This window comes from Spermophilus citellus, assembly GCF_964194105.1.
Source record: "Spermophilus citellus genome assembly, chromosome: 17".
Taxonomy (NCBI): Eukaryota; Metazoa; Chordata; class Mammalia; order Rodentia; family Sciuridae; genus Spermophilus; species Spermophilus citellus.
The window spans coordinates 64198566-64224039 of record NC_138199.1 but is presented as its reverse complement, the minus strand read 5'-3'; the positions used below and the strand labels follow the sequence as shown (position 1 = coordinate 64224039).

Genomic DNA, 25474 nt, shown 5'->3' with positions numbered 1-25474 from the left:
GAACAAATGAACCCAGAAATATATTTTATTTAACAATTGGGATTAGGGTTATTCCTCATACGTATTTTTTTGTTTTTTTTTTCTTTTAAAATTCATACATATTTATATTATAAACATTCCTTTATGTCACTAAGTAAATGAAGTATGAAAACCTGTACAGAAAGCATGCATGCCAAATTCATGATGGTTGTTTCCTCTAGGGAGAAAGGGAAGGAGGAGAATTTTCATGTTTTTTAAATATAAAAACATCTGAAGAAAAAAAAAATAAAGTCTTTGGGAACACGATTTTCCATGGTTACATAATGGTTTATCATATGACTATACCAATTATTTTAAAACCAATCTCCTTTTATACATTTAAATTGCTTTCAATTTGTTGTTCTTGTAAATAATATTGAGACGAATAACCTTGCATATGTCTTTATGCATACCTCTGATTATTTCCTTAGAATAGATTCCTAGGAATGGAATTATAGGGTGTAACATGTGTTTTGATATTTATTTGTAAATTCCTTTTCAGTATGGTTAAAATAAATTCAGTGGGTAAGATTTTAAACCCACAATAACAAGTTATAAAAAAGGAATGACCACTGAAGGTCTAACCAAAAACAATTATAGAGAAATTCTAGTTCTAGTATATACATATTTTTTCTTTTCCTGAAATGGGGTCTTGCCTGGTTGCCCAGGCTGGTCTTGAACATTTGAGTTCAAGCTATCCTCCCACCTCAGCCTCCCAAGTTAAGTGGCATTACAAATATGTGCCACCCTGCCGAGCAAGTTCTAGTGTCTGTCTTTATGCATCTCTGTAGGTAAGGGACTCTTCTTGCTCCATAAATATCTCCACAGTTACAATATCAACTTTCCCAGGAAATGGATACATTTAAACATTTCCTCTATCATCATTTGGGAAGTAGAAAATGACATCGCTTTAGAGGGATTTGAAAAATTCATTGAGTCTACTCTGAATGAACAGCAGGGGACTTTGTTTCTGACTCGATCCTTGATGTTACCTTCCCTATAGAAGAGGATAAATTAATGTGAAGCTCCTGACTTCTCCATCTTTTTTAAAATTCATTCAGGACTTGAAAAAGTAGACCAACTCCCCTCACTGTGAAGTTTAGAGATTCTCTTAGAATTCAGTTACCTGAGCTGGGCCGGTGGTGCATGCCGGTAATCTCAGCTGCTTGGGAGGCTGAGGCAGGAGGATTGCAAGTTCAAAGCCAGCCTCAGTCTGAAGGGGAGCAGAGAAACTGACCATGATGGGAACATGAAAGACGACAGCCTTGAGTCCTTTGGCACAGGTTGACCAGAGAAGGAGGAAATGAAGCTGAAGAGGCAAGCAGGGCCCTGGCAGCACCAGGAATGCCATTCAAAGCCATTTAGACTGCATCCTCAAGGGAACGAGCAACCATTGAGGGATTGTAAGCAACAGTTTGACATTGACCCATGGACTTAGGAGTCACATTGATCTCATCCTGGCCCGTATTCTCTGCATTACCCATCAAGACTGCATCATACAAATATTTCCACATCTCCTCCCATCCCACCCTTAGAGAATCGCATTGTAGCTACTACAGTTTTGTATTTTGAAGATGATTGGAGATGACTTTTTTTGAGTCTGCTCATGTTGCTCAGTTGTCCAAAGTAGTTGTAGTGGAGTGATCCCCCCCCCCACTCCCTTTCCCTGGGGGCTGAGGCTGCTACCTCATCCTGAAAAGATGTGTTGCTTCATGATATCAGCTTACAGCAAAACATGCACAGATAACTTTTCAAACATTTCTTTGTAATACTTCAATGCTTAAATCACCAAATTGGCTTTGGAAAATATGCAATCTCTTCAAATTACATTCTCTTTCAACTCAGAATTCATAGTGTAACAGGCTAGTTTGTATACTTAAGACATTTGAAAATGGGTTCACACAAGTGACCTAATGTTACATGATTTTCTGTTTATAAAATAGCACAGTATTGTAAATGCAACAAATAATGAAAATCAGCTGGGAAATGGACTTTGCCACCTGCATTGTATATGACAAGGTATGTACGGAACTTAGAGGTTGGATCAGTTTCCTAGGTTCCCCATGACAAAGTACAAGTTGAGTGGCTTAAAACAACAGAAATTTATCCTCCCACCCTTCTGAAGGCTTGAAGTTCAAAGTCAAGGTGTTCCCTCTGAGACTCTGGGTAGACTCTTTCCTTGCCCCTTCCTAGCTTCTGGTGGGGGCCAGTATCCCTGGTGATCTTTGGCTCCCAGTTGTATCTCTCCAATCTCTGTCTCTGCCACTACTCGGTACTGTTTCTGTGTACCCCTGTCTTTACATGGCATTTTCCTCTTACAAAAACACCACTCATGTTGAAGTAGAACCCATTCTATGGCCTCATTGTAACTTGATTACATCTGAAAAGACCCTATTTCCAGATAAAGTCATGTTCACAGGTACCCAGGGGTTAGGCCATCAACACATCTTTGGTGGGAGGAGGGCAATTCAACACATAACAGAGGTTGTCTATCTCACTATCTACTGGAAACATGAATTTGTGATATAAGATCTGTCCAATTCTGATACTTTGGCACAGGACATGATGGTCAACTTCAGCCAAAACCAGGTAAGTGTGGGAGGATTGGAAGAGGGTCCTGTGGCATCAGATCTTTACACTCTTATGAAGGTCAGATGGACTGTTGAGATGACCACTGTAGAAACCGGTTGGAGAACTGGTTGGGTAAAGAAAGGTCTAAAGGGTAATGCACGCAAAATCTGATACTGGGAAAACCACAAAGACCACTGGTGGGGAATCCAGTGAGTAATGAACATTCTGGAGGTGTATGGGTGGATGGTCCTCCCCTCTAGATCAGCACCATGCAAAAGACATAGAAAGCAAATCATATTTGTAATTTTGAATTATCTAGTAGCCATATTGCAAAAAGTAAAAATAGGTGAATTTAACTTGAATGCTAAAGTTTATTTAACTCAATATTTCTTATATACATGCCTATAATCCCAATGAGGCTAAAGCAGGAAGATCACAAGTTCAAGGCCCTAAATCAACTTAGCAAGACCTGACTCAAAAAATTAGAAGGGCTGGGGGTGCGGCTCAGTGGTAAAGTGCTTCTGAGTTCAATCCCTGGTACCCCCCCCACAAAAAATCCTAAATATTATTTCAACTTGTTATCAATTAAAAAATATTAATAAGATATTTTGCTTTTTTTTCCACACCAAATCTTTAAGCCCAATGTGTATTTTACACTTGCAGCAGCAAAAGCACAGGCTGGTTGCGGGTGAGATTCCAGTTCTGGGGAAGAACAGGCAAGCCTGAAGAGGGAAGGGGTTCCAAATGGAGATAAAGTGAATGCAAAGAACAGGTCACACTAAAATTTGGAATCCCTTGGAGATGAAGTTTAATAAGTATACCTGACCAGAAGTGCTAGCAGGGAATTTGTTCATCCCTCTGTATCTCCTTCAGGGCGAGGAAGCTTGTTTTCAGCTTCTCTCAGTCTGCTTTATCAGTCTCTTTGGAGAGAACCATTTCCTCTTCTATTGATCTATTTGAAAGGCCTTAAAAAGACTTCCTCGGTTGCTAACTCTATGTCCTCTCAACTCAGGTCCCACCGCTCAGTTTTCCAGGGGGACCCATCATACATTCCAAGGAGAGAAAAATCTGGTGTCGGCATGATAGTGCATGCCTGTAATCCCAGCTACTCAGGAGGCTAAAGCAGAAGGGTAGCAAATTTGAGGTCGTCCTGGGCAGCTGAAGCAAGACCATGTCTCAAAATAGAAAATGAAAAAGGGATGGGGATGTAGCTCAGTGGGAGACTATCCCTGAGTTCAATTCCCAGTACTGAAATTAGAGAAAAAGGAAAAAGGATCATCACCATGGTCACCACCATCATCATCTGTTTGACTTCTTAGTTAACTATCCACCCTTAGCTCCATTGAGGTCAAGCTTGCCTATGGCTACCCAGACTTGTCCCTGGCGGAAGGCAGTTGTTTCTCAAAGTGGATTATCTGCACCAGCAGTATTAGAAAGCCAATTCCTGGGCCTCTTCCCAACCAAGTAAATGGTAACTTCTGGGGTTGGAACCCAGGTTGTTATTTCAGAGTTATAGGTGAGGGCAGGTTTCCTTAGAAGGGGATGTGTGTAGGGACTGCCAGTTCAGAATGCCAAGATAGAGGGCAAGGAGATATGTAGTGATGGAGCCCAGTTCTGGGAGGTGGGGATCATAGAAGTGGCCCTGGAGAACAGCTCAGAATGTGACTTAATCCTAACCCTGTCAGAGCGGGACTGTTGTCCATGACGGTTTTTATGAACCCAAATTTGAGTTCATAAAAACTGGGACAGGCAGCGGCAGAGGATAAAATGAGTATAAAGGGGGGCGGGAAGGTTAGGTTGATGGCAGTAACTACCGGGGGTGCTGTTTTATCAGTTTCAAGCTCAATTGCAAGAAAATAGACCTAAGGTTAAATTAAGTTAAATCCATGATATTTTAAAAATGAAAAAAAAAAATGTTGACTTTTACACAGTGGTATAAACTGCTGAGTGCCCAAGGCTTGCTTTTTCCATAGTGCATACACTGTATTAAATTTGAAACTTACACTATAAAAATAGTTTCACAGGAGTACCACTATTAACATAACCTTACCTCAGACAGACTTTTTATTGCTGGAGACAACTCTTCCATGTAAAAAAACATATTAATGGCTGGAGCAGAAGAAATACCAACTACAGATGGTAAGCATTTTCTTGCAAAGTCACATCAAATTTAACATTAGCTCTGGAAAACAGGAACATGTTTAAAACAAAAGATTTTAAGTAGTTGCATAACAGTGTAGATTTTCACCTATGGTCCAGGAGACCATCATAAAGAGTACCATTTTAAGTGATTAGTAAAATACATTAATGAAAAAGTACAAAGCTTTTGCTCAAAAATTATATTTAATCATTGCTATTATAGCATTTTCATTGGAAGTTTCTACTAAGTGATATTTATGGAAAAAGATTGATTTTATTGGTATGAAATAGGTGATGTTAGTATACTTGAGACAGATGCCTGAAATAATGATTTGATAAAAAGTATACAATTCTACCCCAGAGCAAATTAAAAGCCATAAGGGAGAGCTGGGGTTGTGGCTCAGTGGTAGAGTTCTTGCCTAGCATGCAGGAGGCACTGGGTTCAATCCTCAGCACCATATAAATGTAAAATAAAGATATTGTGTCCACCTAAAACTTAAGAATAAATATTTGAAAAAAAAAGCCATAAGGAAAGAAGATGCCTTTGAAAAGATTTTTTTTTTTTTGCATTTCCCCCACCCATTAAGGGTATGTACAGCCACAATTTATGTTCGAAGTGGATTTCTATTTTAAGGAGAAAGCGAAGGCTGAATTTCATAAGAATTCTAATTCCTCCTTTTCTAAAAAACACATCTAAACGTGTTGCTATGTTGAAGTGAGGTAGTACATTGAATGCTGAAATTTAATCTGATGAAGGTTGAGCTTTTCTTAATAGTGTAACTCAGGATACTGCAGTTGACCCTGAGGAGCAGCATCACCTGAGAACTTGTTAGAAATGTAAATACCAGTGTTCAATTCTAAACGGACCCCCATCATGCCTTCTACAGTGGGATGCACCAGTCTGTGTTTAGCAAGCTCTTCAGGTGATTCTGATGCATGCTGAAGTTTGAGAACCACTGGAGTTAGTAGTCCCTAAACTTGGTTGTGGGTCAGAGTCCCCTGTGAAGTTTTATAAGCACTCCTGAAACCAACTTCAAGAAATTCTGATTCAGAAGACCTGGGATGGTCTTAGGAACCAGTATTTTTATCACCAAATAACCTAAGGAGCTACTAAGCTTTTTAACCAAAAGCACTATTAGTTAAATTAAGTCTATGTCAATACAAGTTCTCCATCTCTCCCTCGTTTCCTATTTTTACTCCTTTCCTTCTTTTCCTTCCTCAAATTCTTTTCTACTAGTCTGAGCTTTAATTATTATTTTTTTCCATCACAGTATCTTTCAAGGCCTAGTATAGTGGTGTGGTACATAGAAAGAACTCAGAAAGTATTGGATGAGGGCTGGGGTTTGTAGCTCAGTGGTAAAGTGCTTGCCTAACATGAGTGAGGCCCTGGGTTTGATTCTCAGCACCATATAAAATCAAATAAACAAAGGTTAAATTCTTAAAAAAAAAAAAAAAGCCTTGGATGAGCTGGCTTGGTGGTACACATACATCTGTAATCCCAGCAGCTCTGGAGGCTGAAGCAGGAATTCAAAGCCAGCCTCAGCAATTTAGTGAAGCCCTAAGCAACTCAGTGAGTTCCTGTTTCTAAATAAAATAAAAATTAAAAAAAAAAAAAAGGGCTGGGGATGTGGCTCAGTAGTTAAGTGCCCCAGGGTTCAATCCTTGGTACCAAAAAAAAAAAAAAAAAAAAAAAAAAGAAAAAAAAAAAAAGAAAAAAGGTGAATGAATGAATCTCATAGAATTTATTGTAGAATGGCCCTATCTTCATGTTCAATGCTATTTTCCTTTTCTGAAAGATTTTTCTGCTTGAATGAATATAATCAATATTATGTAAGATTCTCAACTCCCAGTTAATTTTCTTCTTTGTCCTTCTGAAGTTCCAGGTATCAATTGATAGTTTTCTGCATATTTTCATTATAATGTACACTTTCAAAATATCTTAAAGGAGGGGGGGATATGTGTTTTTTTTTCTTTTTTTTTTTATTAGACATCTTTATTCTTTTTTTTGGTTCTTTTTGGTTATACATGACAGTAGAATGTTTTTTGATATATTATACATACATGGAGTATAACTTCCTGTTCTTGTGGTTGTATGTGATGTGGAGTTACACTGATTACGTATTCATTTTAGGAAAGTTATGTCTGATGGATTCTACTCTCACTCTGCACAAAACTCAACTTAATGTGGATCAAAGACCTAGGCATTAGATCAGAGACTCTGCACCTACCAGAAGAAAAAGTAGGCCCCAATCTCCATCATGTTGGCTTAGGAACTGACTTCCTCAACAAGACTTCTAAAGCGCAAGAAGTAAAATCAAGACTCAATAAATGGAATGGTATCAAATTAAAAAGCTTCTTCACAACAAAGGGAACAATCAAGAACGTGAAGAGAGCGCCTACAGAATGGGAGAAAAATCTTTGCCAACTGCACCTCAGAGCATTAATCTCCAGGACATATAAATATATAAAAATTAATATAAATATATATGAATATATATATATATATATATATATATATATATGTATATATGTGTGTGTGTGTGTGTGTGTGTGTGTTAGTTGGTTAAAGGCTTCTGGCCCAAGCATCTCTGTAGTCTGGGCCTGACTAGTTGAGGCCATTAAATTCATTGAATTGGGGCTGGGGATGTGGCTCAAGCAGTAGCGCGCTCACCTGGGTTCGATCCTTAGCACCACGTACAAAGATGTTGTGTCCGCCAAAAACTAAAAAATAAATATAAAAAAATTCTCTCTCTCTCTCTCTTTAAAAAAATATAAATTCATTTGAATTAAGAGATGCATTCAAAATGACTTTCCTATTATTACTATTCCACTTTGTCATTTGTCTTACTTTATTATAAACCTCTGATTACTTATTTTCCATTAAATATTTTTAAAAAATATTTATTTTTTAGTTGTAGTTGGACACAATACCTTTATTTTACTTATTCATTTTTATGTGGTACTGAGGATCCAACCCAGGGTCTGGCACCTGTGAGGCGAGTGCTCTACCGCTGAGCTACAACCCCAGCCCTCCATTAAATATTTAAAGTCAACGTCAAATAACATTTAACATGGTAAGGATAACAACAATTAATAAAATGAACATCTTTTAGAAGGATTATTCCTTATATATTGAATGATTTTAAAATATTATTCTTATCTGAATTTTTGTTTTAAACTATAGGTTTAAACTTATAAGCAAGTCTAAACAGAGTTCCTCCTTTGCATATTATGCCTGGATCCATTTCCCTGCACTGTCATTTGTACATTTGAATGTACTGCTTTAAATTTCACAACAAGCAGTCTTCTCCCAGGCTCCCTATCACCTGAAATACTAACTTATATTACCTAATACAAAGCTACAAATTATGTCAGTGGGTGTTTGGAACAAAGTGTGTGCCATAAGGCAAATGTGTATGTATTCATCAGTTTGCTAAGTTCATTGTCACTGTTTAGCCTCTTTCATAGTGAGAGCACCTATTGTTTAAATTGATTCTTGTATCATCGGATCTTCTGTAGTACAAGGAAGCATTTCTAAAGAACTGTGTTCACTGCTTTGTACATAATAGGTACTTAGCACTTATTGAATGAATTTCTAGCACTGTCCCTTGTATTTTTAGTCTGACTTCTGAAACATTATATAATTTGAGGATCCCTTTAGTTGTAGGGGTGTTTTCAGACCGATGAAACGCTCTTGGAGGTAACTTCATCTGGAGAATGAAGTGACTTCCCTGATGAATTAAATGAAACAAATTACATTGATTAGAATTAAAATATATTAGACTTTATTAAACATTTTTCATTTCAGTAGGTATAACTGCCTTAAGCAAAGCTAACAAAGCACACATACACAAATTTCTCACGCTGTAGTTTTCATTATAGTACTTTGGCACTACATACAACTTTTATTCTGATTTTAAACTGCACTGTACATAAACTCTTCCATGTTACATGATGGTCCTAATTGCCATTTAAATGACTATAAAAAATCCATACAGTTGATGTAACTCACCATTAGGCTCTTTTCCCATCCCCTTTTTGTTATTAGCCAAACTTTGCAAAGAACATTTTCTGTATTATTTGTCAAGAATAAATTCCTAGCAGTGCAATTACAGGGTCAAAGGGTAAGTCATATTTATTTTTATTTCATTTTCGACTTTTTCCTCCCAAGATAACGAAACAAACAGTACTGTACAAAAAGCTTTTCACAAGTCTCTCTAAGGCTTATCTTATTAACAATCGTTTATGGTATTAGTATCAACTCCCTATCCTTGTGCTGCAGCTGGAAAAAGAGCCTGGGCAGGCGAGTAACCTGATCTCGTCCACCAGGTGAGTCCAGGGTGGAGGCGGCAACTACAATACTAGGAGCAAAGCACTCCAGGGGATTTGCTGTAACACTGAGTATGGAATATAGTCCCTTCGCTCTCTTGAGAGACGATAAATTGGGAGTGGGGGGTGGGGGTGGGCAACGGAGTCGGTTCTAACTTTGCTCGCCTTGGCCTCTTAGAGCACCCTGCACGCCAGTGGGCTTATAATAAATGCGGGCTTTTCTGCGCGGACACAAGCGCTCCCTTAAACGGGCTGTACACAGTACCTCTAGGTGCCGCCAAGCCGCTGCAGCTTTGCGGCTTTGCGGGATCCTGCGCTAAGCCCCGAGCCAGACCCAGGGAAGCAGCGCACACGTTCCCCGCGGGCCCGCGCCCCGGGCACCCGGCGCGCGCCCGCGCCCCGCCCAGGCCCCGCCCCGCCAGCTCCGCCTCCTGTCTCCTCCCCGCCCCCGGAGCCGACGAGTGGTGGCGGCGGCGGCCCCAGGACCCGGTTCCCTCAGACAAGAGGGCGGGTGGAGGAGGAAGCGGCCGAGCCCCGGGTCCCGCTCCGGCGCGCCGAGCACCGCCTGCCTCAGCCGACTAGCCTCGTCGGCTCTGGGGTTCGCCGAGCCGGGTGGAGGGGAAAGGCCGCGGCGGCCGCGAGGCGGCGGCGGGGGCGCGGGCGCGGGCGGCGGCGGCGCGGCCGCGGCTGCCGCTTTGTTGTGCGGCCGGGGCCGGGGAAGGAGAAGTGGGAGGAGGGGGGAGCTCAGCGTCCCGCTCCCCCAGCGGCTCATGGCGACGACGCTCGGCACATCCGGGACCCTCCGGCCGAGGCGGCCGCCGCGCCGGCTGCTCGGGCCCCAGCCCCGGCCGCTGTGGTGACTCCGCCGCGCCTCGCCGTCGCCCCCGCCCCGCCCGCCGGCCCGGAGCGCCGCCGCCGCTGCCGCCCCCGCCGCCGGGGACATGTCTAACCCCGGAGGCCGGAGGAACGGGCCCGTCAAGCTGCGCCTGACAGGTGAGGGGGGCGGCGGGCGGCCGGGCAGCGGCGGGGTGGGCCAGCCGGCGGGGGGTGCCTGTGGCCTTGGGCAGGGCCAGGGTCGTGATCAATGGTGCTTCGGGGGTCGCGGCGTGGGAAGGCCTAGTTCAGGGAGAGTCGTGGGACGACCACTCGCGCGGGTTTGGAAATTCTTGAAAAAGCCAGGAGGTCTTTTGTGGAGGGGAGGGGTACGCCGGGCCGAATCTCTGGCGGATCTGAGGTCGGGACGTCTGGGCGGAGGAGCTCGCCTCTCTTCCCCACCGCGACCGCGAGCAGCCCCTGGGCTGCTGCCCAGGTGGGGTCGTGAAGGGGATTATTGAATCCGGTTGCTGACTGCGCGCAGTAAACACTCCTTAAAGATGGAGTGCTTAACGGGAGGGTGTGTGTGTGTGTTCCCGGGTTGTTAACTTGGACACCCACTTATGCCCGCGTGCAAAACCTTGACTCTCTGCTGCCGGCCAGTGTGGCCGGTGCCACACACCTTAAACGCACGTCTTAGGAGAGGGAAGGAGACTGAGGTTGACTTTTCCGGTGTGTCTGCCTGATCCCACAACTCGGGCTTATTGTACACTCTGTGTTTTGGAAGTGTTTGATTGTAGGGTAGCATGTTTTGGGTTGTTCCTTGTAGGCCGCAGAATGTGGCTCACAGTCTGACTTTAGATCTGCTGTAGAAACACTTTTTTTGGGGGGGGCGCGGGGGGGTAACATTTCTAAGTATGTGCTCATACAAACTTTCAAGCAAACTTTCTCTCATTCTCTCCCCTCTTCCCCTTCCCTTTTCTAAATGGAAAAGAATGTCCAGAGGGGTTTGCTAGATAGAAGACTATTCTTACAAAGTGTTTACGATTCCATGTGCATGAAATCTTTAACGTTACAGGTATGTTTTGTTTACGTTGCCGTTTTTGGTATTATATGAACTTGTCTGCTTCATTTTAAGGAAAAAATTTATTTGGTTTGAAAGTGTAATTGAAATCAGTGTAGTTACAGTAGTTTCATCATTTACCGTTGATAAGTTGTCCCCGTTTATGTTCGGATGTGTGTTGAGTAAATTTTCCTTAGAGGATTTGTGTGGATGTGCCCGAGTGTAAGAATAAGCTGTAATTATGTTTGCCCACAGTAGACTTTGAGATTTATATGGACTAATTTTCTAGTCGAATACTCATGGCACATCCCGGTCCACTGGCTGAACTTTCTAGATAAAAACTTGCATTGAGTTTGGTATTTGAGAATTTGGTATTTGAGCTTGAATGTATGTTGCCTGCAATTAAAAAAAAAAAATTACTTTCTTTACAGTTTTGCTTTCTCTAGGGAAAATTGCAAAGAATCATTAACTAAGAGGTTCTTAATAGAAACCCTAGGTTGGGGGATGCATGTCCTTACCACCCTTTCAATTTCCTTATTTTGGGGAAGTCAGTGGAAACCTTTATAAGGGATCTTTGTTGCTTTAGTTTATCTGTTGTTCTTATCAGGAGTCAGTTCTGTGCTAGCAGTCCTGGAAGGAATCTGTGAATCCTAGGTGTGCAAAAACTGTTGAAACAGAATGTTGTCATTTATTTCCCTCTAGGCTATATACATACAGAGAAAATAAGGGAGAAAACAGGGATTTTGATTTTCTGCAGGTAATATGAGTTTTGAGGCTTTTAGTGTGATTCACTAGATCTTGAAGTATTTTTCTGTGGCTTCCTTACTGTATATGATTCATTATAAAAAATTCATAAGCAAAGTTTGTTAGGAAAGGTTACACTTAGTTTTGAGGGTGGGGAAAGAAAACATTGAACTAAATAGAATGATTTTGTATATTTAGATTTTTCTGAAGAATTTTAAATACAATTGTAAAACAGCCCACATACTCTCATAGTTTCTTAAAGCCATTGGGAATTTGCCTCTGAATAGTTTTAAAGTTTGACAAATATTAACAACACCCCCTCCCCCACCATGTCTTTTGGTTACATATGATGGAATTTCTCCTGTTTTGCCAGAAAAGTTATCTTATATTTTTTCAGTTTTGTTCATCATTTACAAATTAGATAGTATAGATTTTAACAAATAGATCTCAAGAACTGGATTCAATTAGCAGCTTTTTAGGACATAAACATTAAAGAGTTAGATGGAAAAGATTGTTTTGACTGACTGGATAAATGACAGGGCTGTGTTTGATGTTCATCCAGGAATTGGTCTGGAGCTGGTGCCCAGCTTCTCAGTCCATCTTGAGGAGCCAAATAAAATATTTAACCTAGGCCTCATTTTATTTTATTTTTTTAAAAAGTTGATTCTTTGTTAAGACCTTAAGAAATGTTTGGCATACCTTTAGATGAAGCGTTTAACAGTTCATTTAGATCTTGGTTTCCTAATGGAGGGAAAAAAATTACCAAAAAAAAAAAAAAAAAAAAAAACCCAACCAAAAACAAAACAAAACCCTCAGAAAACAGATATCCCACAGTGAATTTTGTTTGCTTTACAGTACATTTGGGTTGTAAGATGTTTTGAAATTATTGTTCAGTGCTTTCAGTTCATATCATACTAATATTTAAATTTGTAGTGTGCCTTTGATTCCAAGGTGCTTTATGAACTGTAGCTACTCAATTATATCCTTAATGTAGAATTGCTCATTTACTGAAAGGTGGTAACAATTCTTTTTTTTTTTTTTTTTTTTTGAGATGCTAACATATCTTGCAGGAACACACACACTCTCTGAAGGATAAGTATTTAAGTCATGATATCTCTGTCCACAATTGATAATAAGAGTTTTCCACATATTGTTCCTAAAACCACAATTAATTAATGAACTGTGGTATTTTTTTTTTGGTGCTAAGAAAGTGGGGCTAATCCCAAATTTGAGCTTCCTTAGAACATTGATGGTTAAAATCTGATTTGGTCCATCAAATTACTTTTTTTTTTTTTTTTTAGGGGAAGAGAGAATTTCAATATTTATTTTTCAGTTTTTGGTGGACACAACATCTTTGTTTGTATGTGGTGCTGAGGATCGAACCCGGGTCGCACGCATGCCAGGCGAGCGCGCTACCACTTGAGCCACATCCCCAGCCCTCAAATTACTTCTTTATGACACATTAACACTTGATCATTAAAATGGTCTGTGTGGCAATGCTATCAATTTTTGACTAGTATTTCTAGTGCAAATTGATTCTACAAAGTGTAATTGGTATAGTATGCTTATCTGATACAGGGTTTTCTTACAATAGTAAGAAATAGTTTGTATAGAAAGTACTCTTTATGTTTGCTTATAGTAAAAACAAAAAGGAGAGCATATATATATATATATATATATTTTTTTTTTTAAATACCATATTGTTCTTAAAAAAACAAAGGCTGGAAAAAGCAGTTCAGTGTAATTTCTATTATTTTAAATTCTTAGATATGGAGAAATAGTAGGTTATTTCTCTAGAACATTTATTTGAGACTTTTTGTAAGTTTGATGTTTTTGTATGCTATTTCTCATCTTATTATCTTATAAAAATTTTGGTAGTAAGGTTAACCGGATCTATAAATTAAAGAAAATTAATTTTAAAATCCTACTTTATTCTGGTTAATGTTATTTAATTGTGTATTTTATTGGTAACAAACCTTTAAAAATTACAACTTGATTGCACCTTGCAGGTTTCTGTACACCATAATGACTTCTTTTAGGGACATTAGTGATTGATTTGAAAGTCCCCAGTTCATATTATTTTCTTGATGTCTGAGGAGGAAGCCAGTGTGGCTTTGCTCTTTCCTTTTCTCTTAAGTTCTCTCTTGTTGTCTAACCTCCTTTGGACAGGGAGCAGAACATGCCTAGGTGCTTCACACAGTTTGGGTTTCTTGGTGAGTGAAGTGTGTGTGTGTGTGTGTGTGTGTGTGTGTGTGTTTGTGTGTTTTAATCATGGCTTCTACTTTTTCTGTTGGTTGACTATTATCACAACATTTATTTTGCATATATTTCAATTTTCAAGGTAAATGAAAGGAACACAAATATTTTATTTTAGTCATTTTTGGTGAGAGCCTTTTAAAGATATAGTATTCCTACTTTTTAAAAATAGGCCATACTTAACAGACTATAATGTTGTCCTTGTGATTCATTATTATGAATATAAATTGTTGTATAATTACAATAGGGCAGAGTGAGAATATCATCATGGTCTGTAGGCAGTACTATTTGACCCTGGCTAAATATGATATGTTGTTTAACTTTGTGTTCTTACTGATTTTTCTCTCTTGACTTTTTTTTTTTTTTTTTTTTTGCTGTTACTTTCATGTTTAGGAATCCTGGATCCTTGTAATACACTATTGTAATCAGCATTATTACATATTTATGACACAAATGTATTAAGTGCAAGACATTGCCATGTTCACATCTATTATCACTTTTTAATTCTCACAATAGCTCTGTGAAATAAGAGATTAAGTACATGTTAGAACCCAAATTATCTGTCTCTATAGAAAGGCTGTTTCAAATGAATTAAGAGTTGTGTGGAAAAATAAAATAAATACATTGCATTCATTTGGAATTAGCTTCACCCCTTGCAGTTCTTTCTTACCTTTTAAGGTTCAACTCAAAGATTACCATTATCCCTAGAACTTTTCCTGACCTTTATTGACCCCTATAACTCTTAAGAAATTCTTTCTCCATTATCAAACCTAACTGCTGGAAGGCATTTATTGTAAGTATGTACACTGTAAACTCCATGAAGGCAAGGTCCTTGTGTCAGCATGGATTAGGAGCTTTTTAGTTTTTTATTGAATGAATGCAGAGATACAAGTACTTCTGTATATAGTTGTACATGTAGTTTGTTATGGCTAATGTACTGGATTTGAGTGATGAGATGAGGCTATTGACAAATTAGCCTATTTAGGATATTACTGTAGTTTTCCAAGAAGTTCAATTAAAAATAAAACTTATTTTAAGATGGTGGGAACCATTAAAGTATTTGAAGCTTTGGTATATTTTCTAATTAAAAACAGTCTGGGGGGCTGGGACTGTAGCTCAGTGGCAGAGTGCTTGCCTAGCATGTGTGAGGCACTAGGTTTGATCCTAAGCACCACATAAAAATAAGCAAATAAAGGCATTCTGTTAATCTACAACTAAAATAAATAAATAAATAAATAAAATAATAAAATAAAAAAAAGGTTTATTTAAAAAAAAAAAAAAGTCTGGGAATGACATGGAGGATAGGATTCCAATAGGATCTGTGAAGACCGGCTTTAAGATAATCAGTTAAGGGGGTTTGATAGTGACCATTGTTCAGATTTTTTTTTTTTGTTGTTCTAACACTTCCAAATTTTGTTATTACAAATAATTAACATCTTGGTGTAGATAACTTTAATTTTAAAAAAAGTACTATGTTTTAGGATATTTCCAAAGAAAGTTTGTTACTGGGTTTAGGTGTATTGATATTTTTTAGGTTCTTGACTAAATTTTCTTTAGGCTGATTTCTAAAAGAGTTGTGCCTATTAGAGCAGTAATGAATGAATAGTGTCTTTAAAAACAAAACAAAAAACTATCCCATCATAAGAATTGGCTTTTATTTTAAAAAGTCTTTGTTAGTTTATGTTATTTATGTTTTATGTTAGTTTTATTATTTAAAGGTTTACTTATGAAGTTAAATATTTTCTTCTGCTTACTAATTATATTTTTCATTGTTGAGTTGTTTGGCCTTGTTCTATTTATCTGTTAGGGACTTAGTGTTTTTTTTTATTGATCTGCCTGAGACTTTAAAATGTATTAATCTGTTGTCATATTTAATACAAACATCTCTATGGTACTGTTTGTCTTTTAATTTTGACTGTTTTTAGACATGCAGAAATTTGTTATTTTAGGAGTCAAATTTGTTCGACTTTTGTGAAGTTTTTTTTGTTATTTTTATTTTATTTGTTGTAATTGTTATTTTTATACTTAGGAAGTCCCATTTCTTTGAGAAACTTGGTATTTAAATTCATTTTATTTTAGTGTCTTTAAAAAATGGTGTAAGAAGCTAGGAGTGGTGATGCATGCCTAAAATCCCACTGACTCAGGAGGCTGAGGCAGGAGGATCGAAAGTTTAAGGCCAGACTCAGTATTTTAGTGAGATCCTGTTTAAAAATAAAGAATAAAAAAAGGACTAGACATGTAGCTTGGTGGCAAAGCATCCCTTAGTGTTCAATCCCCAGTAACTCCCCCCAAGAGGTTTAAGAAACCATTTACCCTCAAATTGCCATTTTAGCCTGCTCATCAATATTTATTAACCAATTCTTCCTTTCCACAGTGTTTGTGGTATTTATTTCAGTTTAATTACTGAGAGTCAAATCTGTCTCTTGATAATGCTATAGTGTTTTTATTATTATAGCATTATAATTTAATTTAATATTCTCACTGTGGCATAGGAGTGTAGGTCAGTGGTAGAGTGCATGTTTAGCATTCTGAGACCACGGGTTTAAATTGCCAGGCCCCCAAACCCTCCCACAAAAAAATCCCATTAGGCCAAAAAAATTTTTTTTCACTAATTTGCTGTGTGTGTGTGTGTGTATGCACACGCACACATGGGATGCATGTGTTTTACCAGGAATAGAATCAGGAGCTCTATCACTGCCACATCCCCCTAAGTTGCCCCAGGCTGGCCTTGAACTTGAGCTCCTCCTGCCCCAGCTTCTTGAGTCTGGGATTATAGGCCTGTGGCATTGTGCCTGGCTCACTCATTTGCTCTTTGGTATAAATATGGAACTTTAAAGAGAAATTTTATTTGTATTATTATGAGAATTGCACTTTGTGAAAACGAGGTATTTAAGTGTACTTAGTTTTCTCACCCAGGAGACTGCTTTTTTAAATTTTATTTTATTTTTTTACATTTCTTCAAGATTTGATCCATTTTTATTAGGATAGTTTTATAATTTTCTTCTTGTATTTTAACTTAATTTCAGCTAATTTATATTTCTGGTACTTATTGTTATTTTCTAATCTTAGCTATAACTTGTATTTAGGAATGCAGTTACATGTTTTTTTGCTTTATTAGAGCAATTTTCCCAGGTAGACATTGAGCTTATTAATATTTCACTTGATGCTAATTTTTTTAGTGATCAGTTTTTGGCATTTTATTTTTTAAATAATTTTCAGTTGTGATGGACACAATACCTTTATTTATTTTTTTATGTGGTGCTGCTGGTCGAACCCAGTGCCTCACACATGCTAGGCAAGTGCTCTATCACTGAGCTACAACCCCAGCCAAGTTTTGGGTACGTTTTACAATTGACCATAAATATCAAAAAATTTTTTTGCTGGCCACAGTAGTGCATGCCTCGAACTTGCAATCTTCTAGCCTCAGCCCCCTGAGTAGCTGGGATTACAGGTTTGAGCCACATGCCCAGCTGATAATTTTTATTACAGTGCCATGAATGGAGAAATAGTGTATGTGAAAAATATAAGAAATCAGAATAAGCCGAGTTTGCCCCTTACATTTTTCTTTTTAAAATTTTTATTGCATACCTCAAAATTTTAAATTAGTTTTCATTTCTTACTGATGAATGTGGATTGCCGCAAGCTTGACTTTAATAAAGTTTACCTGTCTGCCAGCCATCAGCCCCTTCAAATCAGTTTTGGAAAAGGTGGAATATAAAGAAAAGCATATCTATCATTATACATTATACACATGTATTGAAACATCCCACTATACCCATAAATATGTACAATTATTATGTGTCAATTAAAAAAGAGTAAATATCTAAAATGTGACCACAGAAAGGGTTGTTCTGTTAAATGTGGGTTGGATTATGAGTACTTACTGCTTTTGCTTATTTTTTTTACAAGACAAAAGAGAGAAAATTATATTAAAATCTAACTAGACTATTTTGACGACTACATTCCTGAGAACTGTCACAAAGCAGAAACCCATAATGGAGATCCTTCCTTCCTTCCTTCCTTCCTTCCTTCCTTCCTTCCTTCCTTCCTTCCTTCCTTCCTTTCTTCTAATTTGTTGTACATGATAGCAGAATGCATTTCAGTTCATAGTATACAAATGGAGCACAGTTTTCCATTTCTTTGCTTGTACACAAAGTAGAGTCACACCATTCATGTCTTTATACATGTACCTAGGGTTGTATTTTCTCTGTAAGATATACTTGGTAATTTTATGGAAGGCAGTCAGAATATTGTGGAAAGAGTATAGAATCTGGAGACAGAAAATTTGGGTTCACATCCTAATTATGCCACTTACAAGTTTTGTGCCCTGAAGCAAATCACGCATTTTCTCTGTGCCTGTGCCTTTAGTTATAAATGCATGTTTAAAGTAACAGTGTTATTTTAAAAATCTGCAAGATAAGAAATAGTGTATGTGAAAAATACTGTTTTATCTGTAAAATTTTATATGAATATATTTTGTTATTTTTAACCAAGATTGTGTTAAAATAAATTAGAGCCAATTTTCTATTTTATATGAGCAGATACAGATAACAGTGACTAATACAGATATTGATTTAAATGATATGCATTGTTGGCGGGACTGCAAATTGGTGCAACCACTCTGGAAAGCAGTAGGAGATTCTTTAGAAAACTGGAATGGAATCACCATTGACCAAGTTATTCCACTCCCTGGCATATATCCTAAAGACTTAAAATCAGCATAGTGTAATGATATGGCCACATCAGTGTTTATAGCAGCTCAGTTCACAATACCTATGCTATGGAACCAACCTAGGTGCCCTTCAACAAATGAATGGATAAAGAAACTGGTATATATACACATTGGAATATTACTCAGTCATAAAGAAGAATGAAATTATGGCATTTGCTGGTAAGTGGAGACTATTATGCTGAGTGAAATAAGCTAATCCCCAAAACCCAAAGATCAAATATGTTCTCTCTGATATGCAGATGCTGACTCACAATTGGAGGGCTATGGAGCCAGAGATTCATGGATTGGATGGGGGAATGGGGAACATGGCAATGGAAAAGACAGAATGAATTGGACATAACTTTCCCATGTTCATATATGAATACATGACCAGTGTAACTCCACATCATGTACAACCACAAGAATGGGAAGTTATACTCCATGTATGTATAACATGTCAAAATACATTCTACTGACATGTGTAACTAAAAAAGAATAAATAAAAAAAATTGAAAAAAAATAAATGATCTGTCTATTAAGATAGGCATAAAATATCTTGTGTACCTTGGAGTACCAGTGTATCGTAAGGTGTTTAAATTACTATATTTGTGCTATTGTATGCAACCATTGTGTGAAGTATAAAAAAAATGCTGGTGTTACTTAAAAATCATTTATGTATAAACTTTTTGGAATAAGAGTAGGATGCATGAAATACTTGAGAATACACGTTAATGCAGTGGTGATGATTATGTGCTGAAATAGTTATCTTTTTTTTTTTTTTTTATTAGAGATTTCACCCAGGTGCGCTTTACCCCTGGGATACATTCCCAGTCCTTTTTTTTTTTTTTATATTTTAAATTTTGAGACAGTGTTTCACTAAATTGCTGAGGCTGGCCTGGAACTTGTGATCTTCCTGCCTTAGCCTCCTGAGTCCCTGGGATTTCAGGCATGTGTCACCACACCCAGCTAAATACTGTATCTTAAAGTACTCTAGTAGACAAAAATTGTACTTCTCTCTTCCTTCCCTCCCCAAATTTTTGTTAATAAGCAGTCCTTTGGAGGATAGTTTTTAGATAATTTAGGATTGGGGATGGAGGCTGTAGATGGGGCCTCTGTTTAGAGCAAGTATTTATGATTTGATTTATTTCCATGTAGTGGGGCTGGCATTCAAAAATAGCCTGTAGTTTCACCTCTTGCCAGTAGATGGAGATGTTTCTGTGCAGGTAGGTAGATGTCAAGCTTGAGGAAGGGTTGTGAAACTGAAACCCAAGGTCTATATCAGTGTATTTGGGTTAAATTTAATTGAAGGATTAGAAACTGAAACATGACCCAAGCTTCTAATGAAAATCCATACTTCAGTATAGTTTTCTTACATAAATTCTTTAAATACTACATGCTGCAGAAGGAGAAACAAAAATTATTTCATTCTATCAGAATTACAAACTAATTAATTCTACTTTTATTTTTGTATGATCCTTCATTATTGGGTTTTGAATATAACTTTCTTCTTCCAGTGAGGAATAAAACATGTTGGTTGGATTGGGAATTTTGTAAAGGAAGGATGGAAAAATCCTTAAAATTTAAGATAAGTAATGTGACATTTGATATATTCAGAATACTATCTCTAACATAGTATTTGATACATAATGTATCCTCAGTAAATGTGAATTAAAGAGTGATGAAATTCAAAGAGGCTTTCATTGTTGTTAGGACCTCACTTAAAACAATAATAAGATTTTTCTTTGTGGTATCATTGAATTAACTGACATCTATATCTTAGTAATTTTGATGACATTAAGATATAATGATAGAGGACTGCCAGGAGCAATGATGCATGTCTGTGATTTCAGGGGCTCTGGAGGTTGAGGCAGGAGGATCAAGAGTTCAAAGCCAGTCTCAGCAATGGCTAGGGGCTCAGCAACTCAAGTGAGACCGTCTCTAAATAAAATACAAAATAGGGCTGGGGATGTGGCTCAGTAGTTCAGATTCCCTGAGTTCAATCCCTGGTACCTCTCTCCCACAAAAGAAGACTGAGGAGTTCTTTTGTTAATATTTGATTTGATTAACAGAACTCCTTTACTATGCTCTACAAATTTAGCTTCTTAACAAAATAAAGATCAGACTGATATCCACTAGACATACATCTGTAGAGTATCATCTAAAAAATTTCACTTGCATGAGTAGTCTGTCAATATTAGGAAGATGATTTAGTAATTTGATAATTATTTCAGAGCTCTGTGGGGTTTTTTGTTTTTGTTTGTGGTACTGCGGCTTGAATCTAGGACCTAGTGCATGCTAGGCAAATACTGTGCCACTGAGCTACATCCCCTGTACTTTTAAAAATTTTATTTTGAAGCAGGGTCTTGCTAAATTGCCCAGGCTGGCCTTGAACTTGTGATCCTTCAGCTTCAACCTTCCCAGTGTACACCATCATTCTTGGCTAAGAACTCTGATTTTAAAGTGTTTGCTTTTTTGGGGCTGGGGTTGTAGCTCAGTGGAAGTGTGCTTGCCTAGCATGTGTGAGGCACTGGGTTTGATCCTCTGCACCATATAAATAAAATAAAGGTACACTGACAAGTAAAAAAATATTTTAAAAATTTTTTAATTTTTAATTTTTTGCTTTTTAAATTTCTCATTTCCTTACTATTCAGATCTTGTCTTTGTAGGTATTCTGAACTGGAAAAAGTGAAATGGACACCTTTAATTTGATGAAAAGGGTTTTAAAAACTCTTATGAAGGAATTAATAATAGATTCTCAAGGGAATAGTTGGTACCAATTTTTAAAATTTAGGATCGGTACATCAAAAGTTCTTTGTAATAAAATTTGAATTCTTGTATAATTTAGTTTCCTATTTTCTAGTTGTTTTACACTTTTCTTATTTTTAGCTTATGTAGGAAACTGATATTTTTATTACTTTAAAATGAGGGTTGGTGATGATAGTTTAATTTCCTCTGATTTCTAGTTTAGTTGGCTCTTAATTCTGTTTTCCCTATCCATGAAGAAGACTTGGACTAGGGTGAAATTTGTTCATGTTTTCCTATTCACTCAGTAAACATTTGCTAAGAGTCTTACATGTATCTAATACTGAGGTTTAGGCCTGAGATTGGAAGAAGAGGTTAGGACAGTGATCTTGCTGTCAGAGAACTTGCAGTGAAAACAAACTGATGAGAAGACTTGATGGATTAAATAACTAAATAGTGTTACAGTTAGAAATATGCAGTGGAGTGAAATAAAAGAATGAAAGCTCATGGATATTTTTAGGGGGACTTTGTTTCTAATTTCTAAAAATTGAACAGTATATCATATTTTCTACCCTCCTTTTTATAAAAGAAAGGTACATTGCTCAGCTATCCCAAATGGGACATTGTCCTGTGGTAAGAGGGCCTTCCAGGCCACCAGAGACAAATCCAAATATTAGTGAAGTAGGTTGAGAAGGCATGACTCCAATGACTGGGTAACTTTTTTTTTTTTTTGGGGGGGGGTGGTACTGGGGAATGCACTTAGGGCCTCATGCTTGCTAGACAAGTACTCTACCACTGATCTGTATCCCCAAACATGGGTAACAGCTTTTCACAAGACAATGGTAATTTCCATTCTTTAATTTTCAACAGAATGGAAGAACTTAATCAAGTTGTTAGGGAAATCAAATGCCTTTATTTTCCAGAAAATTTTTTAATAATTACAGATTTTTGTTATTTCTTGACATATGTAACTCAATTAATTTTTTTTATTTCTTGACATATGTAACTTAATTAAATTTTTTTTACCAAGGATTGGACTCAGGGACACTTGACCACTGAGCCACATCCCTAGCCCTATTTTGTATTTAGCGACAGGGTCTCACTGAGTTGCTTAGTGCTAAATTACTGAGGCTGGCCTTGAACTTGCAGTCCTCCTACCTCAGCCTTCTGAGATTCTGGGATTGCATGTGCCACCATGCCCAGCTTTATTAGTCTTTTTTAAAAAATAAACTTTAGGGCTGGAGTTGTAGCTCAGTGGTTAGAGTGCTTGTCTTGCATGTGTGAGGCACTGGGTTCTATCCTTAGTACTACATAAATATAAAAAATAAGGTATTGTATCCATCTATAACTAAATATTTTAAAAAATAAATTTTAAATTTTAGAATTAAGATTTACAGAATGATTATGAAGTTACCATGGAAAATTCGTATATTTCCCATACTCAGTTTCTCCTCTTATTAATTAATCTTACATTAGTATTGTACATTTGTCACAGTTAATGAACCAGTAAGGGTACACTGTTATTAACTGAAATCCATACATTAGTAGATTATTTTTTCCCTATTTCTCATTGTTTTTATCCCTAATAGATTGGAACTTCTTGCAGGGCAGAAGTGTGTGTGTGTGTGTGTGTGTGTGTGTGTGTGTGTGTGTTGCATTTACCTGGTATATGAACACTTACTTCTTCCTCACTTGGTGAGAAAATTGTTTAGGGAGGTCACATATGAATTTTCCGAGTTCCATAGCAAGTTCATTTTGAATTGGTACTGGAGTCATATTTTGTCATATCCAGTTTGCTAAGTACAAAGGTGGATTTATTGTGAATAATAATGGATATTAATTTTTAGGACCCAATCTGAGGGTCTGGGAAGTACTCTAGCAATCTGTTTACATGGTCCTTTTAAAAATAATGTTTTCTTGGTGTAGAGTACATGCATAGAAAAAGTACAAAAATTTTAAGCATATGTAGTTTAGCATTTTTCAGAAACTGAACACATTTATATAACCAGCATATAGATCAAGAAGCAGAACATTGCCAATATGTGATTACAGATTTTTGAAGTTTGCAAACTTATTTTAATCAGTCAGCTAAGATTGCTGTCTTTTTACTCCAACTTCCCCTCTGTTACACTTATCGTGTTGGGTGGCAGTGGAATGAATGGCTGTGGGCATTTTGGGATCTGACTATGAGGAAAGTGATTTGGGAATACATTTGGTTGGGTTTTAGCAGGTTATATTTCTGTGGCTCACAGTCTGTCTATGTGTAATCAGGGCATTGCTAGCCATCCCATATAGTAATGGTTTCTAAAAATACTACCTGTTTTGCTAACCCATTTGGTATTGTGGCATAAACCTGCAGAGCTAGAGGTAATACAGTGGTATGAATGTGTCTTATGTCATCTGGCACATGAAGTATGATGAGTACAGGGAAAATAAGGTTTGATACTAAAAACTAGTTGGTGGAAAATTATTCTAGTTCTTATAGCTTTATTTGAAAAACACTTAAGAGTTTTCCCAAGTTTGACAATCCTAAAGTTAACAAAGCAGTACAGAAAATGACCCTTTGCTTAAAGAAACTTCTAAGCCATCAATTAATAACAAAAATGTGTTCAATTAGCCCAACATGGTATTGCACACTTGTAATCCCAGTGGCTTGGGAGTCTGAGGCAGGAGGATCAAGAGTTCAAAGCCAGCCTCAGCAATTTATTGAGGCACTGAGTGAGACTCTGTCTCTAAAAAAAATACAAAATAGGGCTGGGGATGTGATCAGTGGTCAAGTGCCTCTGAGTTCAAGTGCCCCTTGTGCCCCCCCCCCCAACAAAAAGAAGTTTAACTATGCTAGATGAAAGACTGAATTATTTTTCTGTTCGCCCAATAGAAAATGACATAAAACCCATGAAAAATTATGGTACTGATATAAAGATTGACATATAAATCAGTGGAGTAGAACTGAGTACATAAAGAAATTTGTACATCTGTGGTTGTTATGGTTTGAATTTTTTTTTAAATATTTATTTTTTAGTTTTCTGCGGACACAACATCTTTGTTTGTATGTGGTGCTGAGGATCGAACCCGGGCCGCACGCCTGCCAGGCGAGCCTGCTACCGCTTGAGCCATATCCCCAGCCCATTATGGTTTGAATTTTAAATGTCCTCCAGAAGCTGATGTGTTGAAGACTTGGTCCTAACTTTGGCAGCAATGTTGAGAGGTGGGGCTTTTGGGAAGTGGTTGGATCATGAGGGGTATGACCTCATTAATAGATTAATTCAGTGATAGGTTCCTAACTTAATGGGTGGGTAGCAGGTAGTGGTAGAAACTCCAGAGTTGGAATCCTAATTGGAGGAAGTTGGTCATTGGGGATGTGCCCTTGAAGGGTATAACCTGTCCCCAGCCTCTTCTGTCTCTCTCAGCCACCATGAGGTAAGGATCTCTGCCATATGCTGTCTGCCATGATGTTCTCCTTCACCACAGGTCTGTAGTGATGGGACCAGGTGTCCATGGACTGAAACTTCTCAAACCATGAGCCAAAAACCTGTTTATCTCAGGTATTTTGTCACAGTGTTAGAAAGCTGGCTAACATGATAGCTAGTTGATTTTTGATGAGGGTGCCCAGATTCAACGAAGAAAGATGGCCTTTATCAATAGTATTAGAATAACTAGATATTCCCTTATGCAAGAAAAATTGAATTCCTCCCTCATACCATATACAAAATTAACTCAAAATGGATTAAAGATAAAACATAAAAACTAAATCCATAAAACTCTTAGATGGGAATACAAGACCTTGGATAGGCAGTGATTTCTAAAAATTGACACTAAAAGCTCAAGCAACCAAAGAACAAAATAGGTAATTGTGTTTCATCAAAATTAAAGATCTTATTCCTCAAAGGACACCATCAAGAAAGTGAAAAAACAATTTACAGAATGGGAGAAAATATTTGCAAATCATATATTTGATAAGTATCTATTATGTAGAATATATGAAGAACTTTTACAGCTTAACAATGAAAGGAAAAGCGACCCAATTAGAAAATGGCAAAGGATTTGAATAGATGTTTCTCCAAAGAAGATATTTCAGTGACCAATAA

The 25474-nt window shown here is 37.6% G+C and overlaps 2 protein-coding genes across 4 annotated transcripts in view; one reads left to right on the top strand and one right to left on the bottom strand.

Annotated features, from left to right (window-relative positions):
- The window catches only part of MILR1 (mast cell immunoglobulin like receptor 1), a 234616-nt gene that overhangs the window by 25758 nt on the left and 183384 nt on the right, over positions 1–25474 (bottom strand). The window lies entirely within an intron of this gene.
- Positions 9919–25474, top strand: part of SMURF2 (SMAD specific E3 ubiquitin protein ligase 2) — a 111587-nt gene continuing 96031 nt past the window's right edge. The window contains exon 1 of one of the 3 annotated variants that reach the window (XM_081271479.1): positions 9919–10050. In XM_081271479.1, coding sequence (XP_081127605.1) covers positions 9999–10050 — 52 coding nt within the window. In that variant the 5' untranslated portion in view covers positions 9919–9998. Of the gene's footprint in view, positions 10051–18958; positions 19088–25474 lie in introns of those variants that run through there. The other 2 variants (XM_081271481.1, XM_081271480.1) reach the window with 2 other exon arrangements.